This window comes from Nannospalax galili, unplaced genomic scaffold (genome assembly GCF_000622305.1).
Source record: "Nannospalax galili isolate Female #2095 unplaced genomic scaffold, S.galili_v1.0 scaffold146, whole genome shotgun sequence".
NCBI lineage: Eukaryota > Metazoa > Chordata > Mammalia > Rodentia > Spalacidae > Nannospalax > Nannospalax galili.
In genome coordinates this window covers 6,481,129-6,493,976 of record NW_008357929.1, presented here as the reverse complement: position 1 = coordinate 6,493,976, position 12,848 = coordinate 6,481,129, and the positions used below count along the sequence as shown (strand labels likewise).

Here is a 12,848-nt window from a genome sequence, read left to right as displayed (position 1 = left end):
TTGGGGAAGGCAGGAGATAGGCAAGTAGTCAAATCCATTATTTTGAGAAACACACAGCAGTAGATGAGGGAAAACAAGTAAGGTAGGCTCTGAGGTTGCTCAGCTGGCTGCCTTAGGAGCATTCCCAGCACGTTGTAGGGCTGGGGGAGCCCAGGTATGGGAGCTCAGCCGATGTCTTGAATTGAGAAGAGTCCAACTAGATCAAGGTAGCTGGACTAGTGCTTGAGAGAGGAAAGCTGGAGAGAGAGAGAGAGAGAGAGAGAGAGAGAGAGAGAGAGAGAGAGAGCGCTCTGTAGTCCTACAAGGTATCTGCACTGAGTCCTCAACTGTAGGTCAGGGGTCCCAGGGCTGAGTCACTTCAAAGGGTAGAAGGAACCATCCTTTACACTCAGCTGGGGTAGGACACAGTTCCCTTTCCCACCAACCAATGACCTCATTACTCCTGGAGCACCATGTAGAATATTCAGAATAGTTTTGGCTCAGTAAATTGCCTCTAGACCAGAGTCAAGTGTATTCTGTAAAGGTCCACATAGGAAGCATTTTGGACTTTGTGGTCCATATAGTCCCTAAAGCAGTGACTCAGCTCTACCACTGCAAGGAGGAAAGTATCTCTGGATACTGCAAGTACATAGTACAGCTGTGTTGCCACTGAACTGAATTTATAAGCCTTGAACTTTTCATCTCAAATAATTTTTACAAGTCACAAAATATTCTTTTGATTCTTTTTCACCATTTAAAAACTTTGAAAGCTGTTTTTAACTTGTATACCACACAAAAATGTAAAATATTAGGCCACAGTTTTCTGATCCATGCTCTAAAATGAACACCTCTTTAGTCTGGCTTTAAAAGCAAGACCCAGGGCTGGTAAGATGGCTCAGCAGGTAAAAACACTTCTGTGTAGGCCTGGCGACCTTAGTTCAATTCTTGGAAACCATGCAAAGTTGGAAGGAGAAAACTGACTCAACAAAGTTGTCCTCTGACCTCCATATGTGCACGCTACGGCACATGTGTACACACACATGTGCACACACACACACATACACACACACTCTTACATAATAATAAAATTTAAAATAGATAAAAATAAAAGCAAACCCAAAATAATATAACTGCGTCCCATAGAAACTCACAATAATATTTCTAGATATTAAAAAATATCCAGTATTGAAACCCCCCCCAATAACTGACATCCAAATAAATGTTTCCCAATAAGAACAGAAACAAGGCAAGAATGTCTTGCCAATTTAGTCAACATTGTACTAGGTTGTAGTGAGTGCAATAAGACAAGAAAATTAAGTACAAGGCATCCAGACTGAAATGAGGACATGTAAGTGTCTTTACCTGTGACAATTTGTGTGGAAAAATCTACAGACTCAACAAATAAGCCACTGGATCAAATTAGTGAGTTCAAGCAAGGTTGCATGACTCAAAAACAATACAAAAAAAATTGATGGCAGTTTTACATCTGAGCAGCTATTACACAGTGAACATTTTTAAATGCTACTTCTAATAAAGATAAGAAATACTGAAGGATAAATCTGATCAAAGCTATATAAGGTATTACAGTGAAAATAAAAAACACTGCTAAGAAAAATTAAAGAATAAATGGAGATTTATTTAGAGATAAATCAACATTATGGGTTAGGAGATGCCTATGGTTAAGATGTCAATTCTCTTCAAATTAATCTAAAAATGTAATCTTGGTCAAAATTACTTTTTTTTTTGTAGAAATTCAAAGCACATTCCAAAATTCACATGGAAGTATGAAAAACCTAAGGATATCCAAAAATACTGTGAAAAAGAATAATGTGGTTTATTTTTACAGTCCCTTGATTATTGTGCCTTTCTGATAGGTCTTTAATGAGGCAGGTGGGTCTGAGCTGTATAGGAACACTAGCTGAACAGAAGCCAGTAAGCTGTTAGGCGGCACTCCTCCATGGTCCTGCCTTCAGATTCTTGCCTTGAGTTCCCGCCTTGACTTCCCTCAGTGATAGACTGTGACACGGAAGTATAAGATTAAACAATACCCTTTCCTCCCCAAGTTGCTTTTGGTCATAGTGTTTTTGGTTTATTTTCACAGCAACAGAAAAGTAACTAGAATATAATCTTTGAGAAACATATAGTGATCCTGCAGTGGACTATACCTGCACACCTATTAAAGGCTGACTGAAATAAAACTGACTCTACTACATTTGATGAGGACATGAAACAGCCAGAACCTGTACATACATTCAGTTATAACCAAGTTACAAATGCTACAGACAGTTTTGAAACTAGTTGGCAGTTTCTTTAGAAGTTAAACACATCTCAAACTAGTCAACAGTAAAACCCAAATAACTGGATTTTTTTTTTAATGATCAAATGCCCAAGAAGACATTAAAAGAAGGCACACAAATGAAGTACACGAAAGAATGCTTAACCACCAATTATCAGGAAAGCACAAACAAGTAAAACAGTTACGACTTATCACTTCACTACAGTTACACTATTATCTCCTCCAAAAAACTAATTTTAAAAACACACTGAAAACAAAAAGAACTAAACATTATAAATGTTGGCAAGGATGTGGAAAAATGGGATCTTTATACGTTGTTGGTGAAGATGTAAATTAGTACAGCTATTACAGAAACAGTATGGCAGTGCTTCAAAACATACAAAATGAAATTTGTATTATTATATGATCTTAACAATTCCACTAAGTACATATCAAAGGAAATAAGACTGTATGTCAAGGAGATATCTGTACCTTCACTGCAGCACTGCCCCGATGCCTAGGTAAGCCAAAACCACCTAAGTGTCCATCAATGGATGAATGCATTATGGAGGGGAAGTCAGGGTAAATATGATCAAGACACACTGTATACACATATGAAATTGTCAAAGAATAAATTAAAAATATGGTGTGTATATACAATGGAATACTATTCAGTCATAAAAAGAAGGAAATCCTGTGATGCACAACAACATGGATGAGCCTAAAGGGCATTATGCTGTGTGAAATATGCCTGGTACAGAAGACAAATACTGTATGATCTCACTACTGGAATCTCAGAAGATCAAGCTCACAGGGTAAAGGATAAGGTTACTAGAGGCTGGGCCAGGAGACAAGGCTGGAGGATTGGACAGATGTTGGTCAAAGGACACAAAATTTCAAATAGAAAGAAATAAGTTTAAGAGCTCTATTATACACTATGGTGACTAACGTACTTGAAAACTGCTGAGTAGATTTTAAGTATTCTCACCACTAATATGAGGTAATGCAAGCTAGCTTGACTTACCTACTCTATAGAGAATACATATTTAAAAATGTTATATATAACAGATATGTACAATTTTGTCTACTAAATTTTAAAAATTAAGATTAAAAAGAGTTCAGTGGTAGACTACTTGCCTGTCATTTATCAGCCCTTGAACACAATCCTCAGTGCGCACACACACACACACACACACACAAGATGGAGGAGGAAAAGGAAAGACATAAGACAGACTGGGGCTGGAGAGATGGCTCAGTGGTTAAGAACATTTGCTCTTCTTCCAGAGGACCTGGATTCCCAGAACCTACATGACAGCTAACAACTGCCTGTAAGTCCAGTTCCAGGGGATCTGATGCCCCCTTCTAGCCTCTGTGGGCACTTCATGGATACATGTAAGCAAAAGACTCATACATATAAAATAAAAATTTTTTTTTTTTAAAAAAGAAAAATGAGTGACCCTCTATATGACACAGTTATCAGACTTATAGGTAGTGGGGCTAGAGAGATCGCTCAGCAGTTAAGAGCACTGAATGCTCTTGCAGAGGACCCACATGGCACCCACATGGCAGCTAACAACTGTCTATAACTCCAGTTCCAGGGGATCTGATGCCCTCTTCTGGCCTCCACAAGCCCTGCATGCATGTTAGGTATACTTATGTAAATGCAAGCAAAACACTCACACACTTAAATAAAAATAAATCAATCAAATAAAAAATTTTAGACTTGTAGGTTTTTAAAAGAAAACACTTATCCATACAAAGCATTATACATAAATGAACAAAACAACTTTTCCACTAACAGCACAAAACTGAAAATAATCAAAATATCCATTACACATGAATAGACAGATTTTGATAAATGCAAACAAGAGAATATTAATCTACAATTTAAGAGACTGAAATACTAATGCACATGACCATCTAGATGCATTTTAAAATTATGCTTAGAGAAAGAAGCCAGATCCCCTTCTCCCCTCAAGAGAGTAAATACTATATAACTTTTCTTGTATAAAATTAGAGAAAACAGAAGTTAATTAATAGCGATAGAAAGCAGATCAGCAGTTGCCTAGGAATGGAGTGGGCAAGACAAGGAAGAAAACTAAGAATTGTGATTATATTCATTATGCCGACTGCAGTAGTGATAGTTTCACAAATGTGTGTGTGTGTGTGTGTGTGTGTAAAACTTCAACTCAGATATGTGCTGTCTATGATCATGTCAATTACACTTCAATAAATGCCTTTAGAAAGAATGCATGCATACTGGCATGAAAAAGTATAGTGTTTTTAAATTTTATTTATTTACTTATTTTTATTTTATGTGTATGAGTGTATTGCCTGCATGTAAGTGCACCTGTGTCATGCAATGCATGCAGAGGACAGAGGAGGGTGCCAGAGCCCCTAGAACTGAAGTTATGAACAGTTGTTAGCTGCCATGTGGGTGCTAGGATTTGAACCTGGGTCCTCTGCAAGAACAGCCAGTGCTGTTAATTACTGAGTCATCTCTCCAGCCCCCCAAAAGTGTAGTATTAAGTTTAAAAAAAAAAAAAACTATAGGATGACTCATGTATAGATAGCTATATATCTTATGGGCTATTTACTTAATATATGTGTTTATACTAACTGGGCATATAATTGTACACAAACAAGGCTGAGGATATACATACTAATCTACTTAGAGTGTCGAGATTGGAGAAGCAGCATACAAACCTTGTCATCTTATCTGTCTCTAATAGAGCTTGAACTCTGTACAGCAAGCATGTATTACTCTGAAATTTTTTAAATGAGAAACATAAAAATGTAACTAGCATGTTTAAAGGCAAACGGATTTTGGGGAAAGACTTCAAAGAACGAGAGGGGAAAAATGCTAATGGACAAGACAAACTTGAAGGTAAAAGGCCAAACTGAAGACGACTTCTATGAGGTACCAAGACAAGTGGCATCAATGGTCTACTCCTCAGGTATCCTGAAGGGAAAACCACAAGAAACTCAAAGAACAACAATTTTTACTCTAATTTTCAATGGGGATTAGGAATAATCAAGGCCAGCTTCAAACTCTGGCAAGGTCCTGAGCCCACAGTCCTTGGATGATCAGTACCTTGGATAATTTTCTGCTGTTGTTGCCGGATCTCATCAAAACCCAAACCTCTGGTCTCCTCCGGCTCCTCAAAGAGCCAAGGGTTGGGTGTTCCTCGCTTAGCTTCTTCGCTCATCAGGCTGGACCTTAGAACAACAGTAAATGCATTACACAACTCAAAAAATACAGCTTGGCTGCAAATCACTCCCGTAAGTACAGAGATGGCCGCCTGGCATGCTTTGAAACTTCAATCTGCACAATTTATTGCATCTTTAGTTTATTCCAGGAACTGCGTTCAGTGCTATAAGAGGTCTGAGGCTGAATAAGGAACCCACATGGTCCCAAAGGAATTCCAGCGCATTGAAGAGCTGGTGAGACTCATCCTACTAATCTTCCAAAATACATCTGACTCAAAACCAGAGAAGCTGGTACACGAGGTTCTTAAATTTCAAGATCATGAGGCCAACTGGAACTAGCCTGCTTATTAGAACAGTTTGCTTCACAGGCTTTGATACAAAAGGCACAAATATTTTTCATACAAATGCAATATTGTAATTATAGCTAAAGAGCATAGAAAAGATAATAAAATTTCCCATTAAGGGTACTTGATTCCTTGCAGGAACACATGTAGAGTTTCAAATCCAATTTTATGAACGTAATGGAACAATCATAACAATCACACTGAGTTATGAATCACTATCAGAACTCCAGTAGCCTACAGTAATTTGCCTACATTCTAATTTGCACAGACATGCTGGTCTTGGTGTCTAAGGACAGTGAATGAAGGATTCTTTTCATCTCATTTCCTGCTCGCATTCTAAGTCCAGAGGATCATCTAGCCCAGGAAACTACCTGTGACTACTTCAATAGAGAGGTGAACATTCACAATAGAGCTCTCATGGAATTCAAGGGGGAAATGACAACAATGACGATGTTACTGTAGTAACAACAGAAATTAGTGTGGATTAGGTCACTGCGACGTTCAGGCATAGCTCCTGGTGATCTCATGTCTACTCATTCATTTCTCTATTATTTCTCACTCTTTAAATCCTGATGGCACCTCTTATATTGTCTAGAAGTAACTGCTACCCTACTGTTTGGCCTTATATAGTTAAGGCTTCCAACCACTAGACAGAAGGCAGGACATGAAAATCACCTCCCCCATGTTGCATCCCAGTGTAGAGGGAACAGTCACCAGCACATCACCTAATGACAATACAGACAGTAACGCCCACTTCAAGAAGTTGAAGCAAGGATTAAATAGAGTAATTTATTTATTCAAAAATATTTACGCAGTACTTATTATGTAATAGGCATTATGTTAATAAACAGGAACAAATTAAAACAAACTATACATAAACTGACTGAAATCTATGCCCACCAATGCACAGCTTCTCACTGGAGGAGGGGTCCTCATCTATGAAGGGCAGGGCAACCTGTGTAATGTGTACAAAATGCTGAGTGCAGGCACTGGGACAACCACTCAGTAAGGTAACTATTTTCATCACATCAATTACTGCATTGTACTCAGGAGGTACTGAAAATTTTTTTAGTAAGCATGTACTTTTTGCAAAAAGCTATATTAATTTCAATTTTTATTCATCACTTTAAAACTAATAGAAGAATATAATATATTTCAAGAAAAAAAAAAACCCAAAAACCTGAACCAAACACGGGAACGTTTTTGATTCCTTGGACTAAGAATTTAAACACAAATCTGGTCTTTTATTCAAATGTACCAATTAACATGCCAACCACAAGCATGACTTTGCTCCACTCGATCAAAAAGACAGATGTGTTCTTTAAGGTCTTTACATGATCAGCCCCAAGAACTCAAGATGCCAAGGTTTCCCATTTATTCCATACAATAATCATTCAACTTTACTTACCTTTGAATACAGGGCAGAAAGCAATGAAAAAGGAAGAAGGCAATGTGCCATCACTGCACACTCCTAACTCCTAAGCCATCTTACAAGTGCCAGCTTTTGTCAGAACACGAATCATGTGTGGTTGTACATGGCTCACTGCAAAAGCATGGGTCTGAGGCTCATAAAAACTGCCTGAAACCCACAAGTGCATCAGTGGCCAGCTTCAAGCCATCACTCCAATGAGCAGACTGCAACTGGTTGAAGCTGTTCCCATCAGTGCAGGAATGCCCCACTTTTGAACTTGTGGCACCTAAAGCATTCTTTTACAATTTAATATTCAAGAGCTGGAGGTGTAGCTCAATGGGAAAGTATATGTTCAAGAGTGAGGCTGTATGTTCAAATACACACATACACACACACACACACAGATGCATACATGCACGTGCATGTGCATGCTAGTATCAAAGTAGAGAAAACAACAAATGAAAGATTTTCTTAGCAGTCTCAAAAAATGACAAATTAAACCTACAACCATCTGTGTGTGTGTGTGTGTGTCTGTCTGTCTGTACTTTGTGTGTTCTTTACGTGTGGTGTGTGCTATGTGTATACTTTAAAAACCTATTAAAGGTGCTGGAGAGATGGCTCAGTAGTTAAGAGCACTGGCTATTTTTAGAGAGGACCTGGGTTTGATTCTCAACACCCACATAGTGGCTAACAACCATCCCTAACTCCAGTTCCAGAGGATCCGACATCCTCTTGTGGCCTCTGGAGCACTGCATGATATGGGTGTACTTACATATATGTAGGCAAAACACGCATATACATAAAATAAAAATAAACAATTTCAAAGAAACCTATTAGAAAAAAAGTGAAAACCTAAATGCAAACTAATGTTACTATGAAACATATTTTGTTGCAAGACACATAGGAAAGAGTATCCAGTATTGATGTTTCTATTTTCAATATTAGTGTTTCTATTTTCTGATGTCCCAGACCTACCAGGAATATACCTTTAATATACGAGAGGTAAGATCATAGGCATTGCTATATGCCTCCGTGCCTATCTGCCATTCTTTTCATTAGCTTTTATGTTCCACTTCACATCTGGTGTGATACCTATTACTACTCAACACTGTTCTACACACAATGGCCCTTAGAAGGATCATATCAGAATATGGAGGTAGAGTGAAGAATGGCATATGAATAGTGAAAAGCAAAACATGTCCTCCCTCCCCTTATACTGACTAAAAATCATTGTGTTAAGGACTTCCCAACTTATCTCAACCCTACAGATGCTTAGCTGCCCATTTCATCTAAGAGTTTCCAAGTGGTAAACCTCTCAAATCAACATATGCAAAGTCAAATTCATTACTTCTACCCCATAAGCTTTTCTTCTCCTAAGCTCTCTGTTTTGCTTAGCAAGTTAACCAAGGTATTTTGCTGCTGTTATCCCTGTCTTCTACATCTCAGCAATGGTCCAGGTCTTCCTCAGACGGTTCCCAAGTTCCTGTCCACATTAAAAAAAAATATTTTATGTATTATTTTTATTTTATGTATATGAATGTAGTGCCTGCATGTATGTGAGTACACCCGTGTCGTGCAATGCCACAGAGGTCAGAAAAGGGCTTCAGGTTCCCCTGGAACTGGAGTTAAGAACGGTTCATAGCTGCCATGTGGGTGCTGGGAATCGAACTCGGGTCTTCTGCAAGAGCAGTCAGTGCTCTTAACCTCTGAGTCATCTCTCCGGCCCCCGGTCCACATTTCCACAACCCTGTTGGTATAGACTTGGTTCAGGCCCTCATCATCTCTCCTGTGGACCAAGCTTATGACTTACTAAGTGGTTTCCTTGTTCCCAGTCACTCTCATTCAAACCGTCTTACATTCTGATGCTAGAATGATCTAAAACAAAGATTTCACCATATCATTTTCCCCATTTTAAAACTTCTGTGACCTCCTAGAGGCTACAGGTCAACTGTAAACTTTACAAGATGGCCCCATGATCACTGCATCATCACTTCCCAACATTCCCCCTCCTACATCCTGCCTATCCTTGAGTACTTACATATTGCTCCCTATCACACAGGCAAAGGCACAAACTTTCACACTCTGATGTTTTTGCATGAGTCTGGAGTGTCCCCGCCCCCAGCCCTTTGTCCATCTGGCAAAGTTCTATTCATCCCCTAAGGCTCAACTCAAATGTCACTTCTGGTGCTTAGTCCTTCCTGATCCCACTCCATTCCCCTTCCCTCCAATCAATCACTCGCTGGTGTTCCCATGGCACTTTGTTCCCAACCTCGAACGTGGCATTTATCAAGCAGGATTGTAGTTAGTTATTTACTCATCTGTCTTCCTTCCTAAATTATGAGCTCTGTGAAGAAAGAGGCCACATGACAGTCATGTTTATAACCCCAGAACCAAAAAAAATAGAGCCTCAGAACATGCCAGAGAAGCAGCATTCGGGAAAGGCTTACGAAACAGAACTGAGAAAGCCACTGAGGGTTTTAAACTGGAGGGAGACAAAATGAGAGACGTATGTAACATTTTTATCTCGAGAAATGGAAAAAGAAAAACATTAATCAACTGCTACCTTCAAGACTTAGCAACAAAGATACTGTTTAAACACATGGAGAGAATTTCTTTGAAAGGGAATTCTGTGAGTAAAACACCTTCCAGCTCAACCTCACTTTTGGAATGACAAGTAAGGAGCATTTCTTCAGTTAAAGAAAGAAAATGCTAATTACTGTGCTTCCAAGTGTAAGATAGACTTGATTTTTTAAAAAAATACCATGATGTGGATGGAACCCAGAGCCCAGCACACGTCAGTCATGTGCTCCACCACAGGGCTACAGCTCCTGCACCTCCCCTCCTTTTTCTTTTTTGAGACGGCATATTGCCAAGCTGGCTTTGAATTCCTGGGCTCAAACAATCCTTCTGCCTCGGCCTCCCCAGTAGCTGGGACTACAGGCCCACAACACTGTGGATGGCTCATCTATTTAAATAAATTAGCAATTTTTGTCCATATTCTTTGAAGACAGAACTTAACAAATTAATGCAATATTAATAAATATGGTATTATCTTAGATTTTTGAAAAGGTTTCACTAGCACTTCTAAAGACAAAATGATTTCATTTTGAGCCTCCAAAAAATGGTGTACATTATTATAATAATACTGGGGAGGCACAAATAATCCATCTTTCTGCTGACATATGAAGTTGGAGCTCGGAGTTCATAGGGAGGGCGTTCTTATCAACTGAATAAAGAATTGCAAAGGTAGTGAATTCCAAGAAGCAGCTTTTCTTAGAATTTCAAAAAGATGTCAAAGTGACTATATAAAATGTTTGTTTTATCTGGAAAAAAATATCAATGCATGAGTATATACAGACCACACGGAGGTTTATAGTCAAGACTAGCAAAACTATTTCTAGGGTGTCAGCAAGCCGAGCTGCATCTACAAAGGTTAGTAACTAGACTTGCCTACAGATGTGAAAATGCTACTACAGTATGAAAGGGAAAATCCTTTTTCAAAACTTTTTTTGTAGTTTTGTTCTGTGGATATAAAGATGCCCAGAGACTCAAATTTCAATCAGAAATAGATTTTCTGACATAAATTTCTTTAGAGACAAAGTCTGGCAACAATGTGCAGACCGAATTACACTGAAGAGAGGCTACGGTAGGGAAGTAGACCAAAAAGCTAATTCAGTAATTGAGGCAGGTGGTAAAGGGAGTCAGGAGAAGGGAAATGACAATGGGGAACAGTGAGAAGGGGACAATTAACACACCGATTTAAAGACAAATCCTACAAGTGTGGGTGAGCGGACTGGGTACAGGGAGCAAAAATTTCCAAGCCCAGTTGAGTTGAGGGAACTGACACAACTTAGGGAAAGAGAAATTTGTTACCATTCAAAATTCAATAAAGCTCCTAAAAACAACACTCCAAACACCAGTACTTGTTCAAGGTTGTACTCTATGCATGTGCAGATACTTAGAGTTTTATTTATAAACTGTTAACTTCTCTTAGTCCATACTCCACCACATCCTACTTTGTATCCCATCCCTCCATCATCCATCTTCCACCAACCTATCCAAGAACCCATCCGTACAACAAATACTGAGCAGCCTCTGTACTGGGCACTAATGTAGGGGCTGGAAAATAAAACACAAATACCTGACTTTAGAGTGGAGTCAGTGGGAATGAAGAATGCCCAACACCGTGCCTAACACAAAGTAGAGTCTCAAAATATTTTCACTGTTAATTTGAATAAGTAATCCTCATTAAGCATTAGTCTAGAAGAAATAACTCAAAGACAGAAAATGCTTCTTTCCCTACCATCCAAGGAAAATTCATTATACAACCTTCAAACCTACTGTAATCAAGTAATTTTCTAATTTTTTTTTCTCTAGTGTTGGGTATCAAACCCATGTCTTGTACATGTTAAGCAAGTTCTCTACCACTGAGCTATATCCCCACCTATTTTTCTGATTTTAAACCAATCCCACTTTTTCTCTAGCTGAATTTCCTCAGTGACTTGGGGGAAGTGACACAATTTAAGAAAGGGAAATTTTTATTACCCTTCAAACCTCAATATATCAGCTAAAAACAACTCTGAAATAAAGCAGTTCCTTTATGATCTATGATGTATGGGTGCCGGTAGCCATATTTGTTGAACTGTCATCTTCTTTCAGTCCAGAAATCCTTTCTCTTTTTTGCATCCCATTATCTCTTTTTTCAAATGTTAATAAAAAGTTTTATACTAAATGAAAATCTTAGCAAAATGGTTCACAGAAGAACAGCTATGCAGGGTGCTGAAAAGGCCATCAGAAGGCATTATTTGGGCCTTTATTACAAATTTTAGAACTCCCAGAGTATTATCTCTAAGGAGAGTCACCTCAGCAATCTAAAATCAAGTAAAAGCGAAAGGAAGTGTTCTTTACTTGAAGTGTTTGACTGTCACAGAACCTTAAAAGAAGAAGGGCACAAGAAACTCTAAGCCTTCCAGTCTGTGAGGGGACCACATTACCAGGCTCATGGTGACTGAGCGTCACCTGCTGGTTAGTGGAGGAAGTTCAACAACAGTGGCCAATGTTTAATGTAAGCAACTCTGTACTTTAATACATAAAGCATGGTGCAAACATACTTAGAAATGGACTGTGCAATGGTGACCAAGATTCTCTCACACTATTAGGGGCCATGTCTCTGGACACTGTTGAACAACAGTTCTGTTCTTTCAGTTAGTTCTGGATGAGATGATTTAATGACATACCCAGTGAGGGCCCAAATAAGATGAGTAATATATATCTTGTATTTAGATACTTGACATGGCTAATGATTTCCAACTCTGTCAACATGATCCTCTTTCCCCTTATTAGACACACTTGTTTCCACTTAATTTCTTTGTAAAATAATGATGAAATGTTTGATTGTGCACATTAACACTGCTGTACAAACAGAGATGTAAGTGTAGTGTAATGAAATCACTGGCTGGCAGGCAACACCACCAACAGTGGTAAAAATACATTTGGCAACTGATGTACAAAAATGCAGATATGGAGGCTGGAGAGACGGCTCAGTGGTTAAGAACACTGGCTGTTCTTGCAGAAGACCTGGGTCCGAATCCCAGCACCCACATGGCAGCTAACAACTGTCTGTAACTCC

At 38.8% G+C, this 12,848-nt stretch overlaps 1 protein-coding gene across 3 annotated transcripts in view; it reads right to left on the bottom strand.

Annotated features, from left to right (window-relative positions):
• Stx8 (syntaxin 8) overlaps positions 1–12,848 on the bottom strand; it is a 277,290-nt gene that overhangs the window by 223,723 nt on the left and 40,719 nt on the right. For all 3 annotated transcript variants that reach the window (XM_029557503.1, XM_029557502.1, XM_008855736.2), the window contains exon 5: positions 5,349–5,473. In XM_029557503.1, coding sequence (XP_029413363.1) covers positions 5,349–5,473 — 125 coding nt within the window. The remainder of the gene's footprint in view (positions 1–5,348; positions 5,474–12,848) is intronic.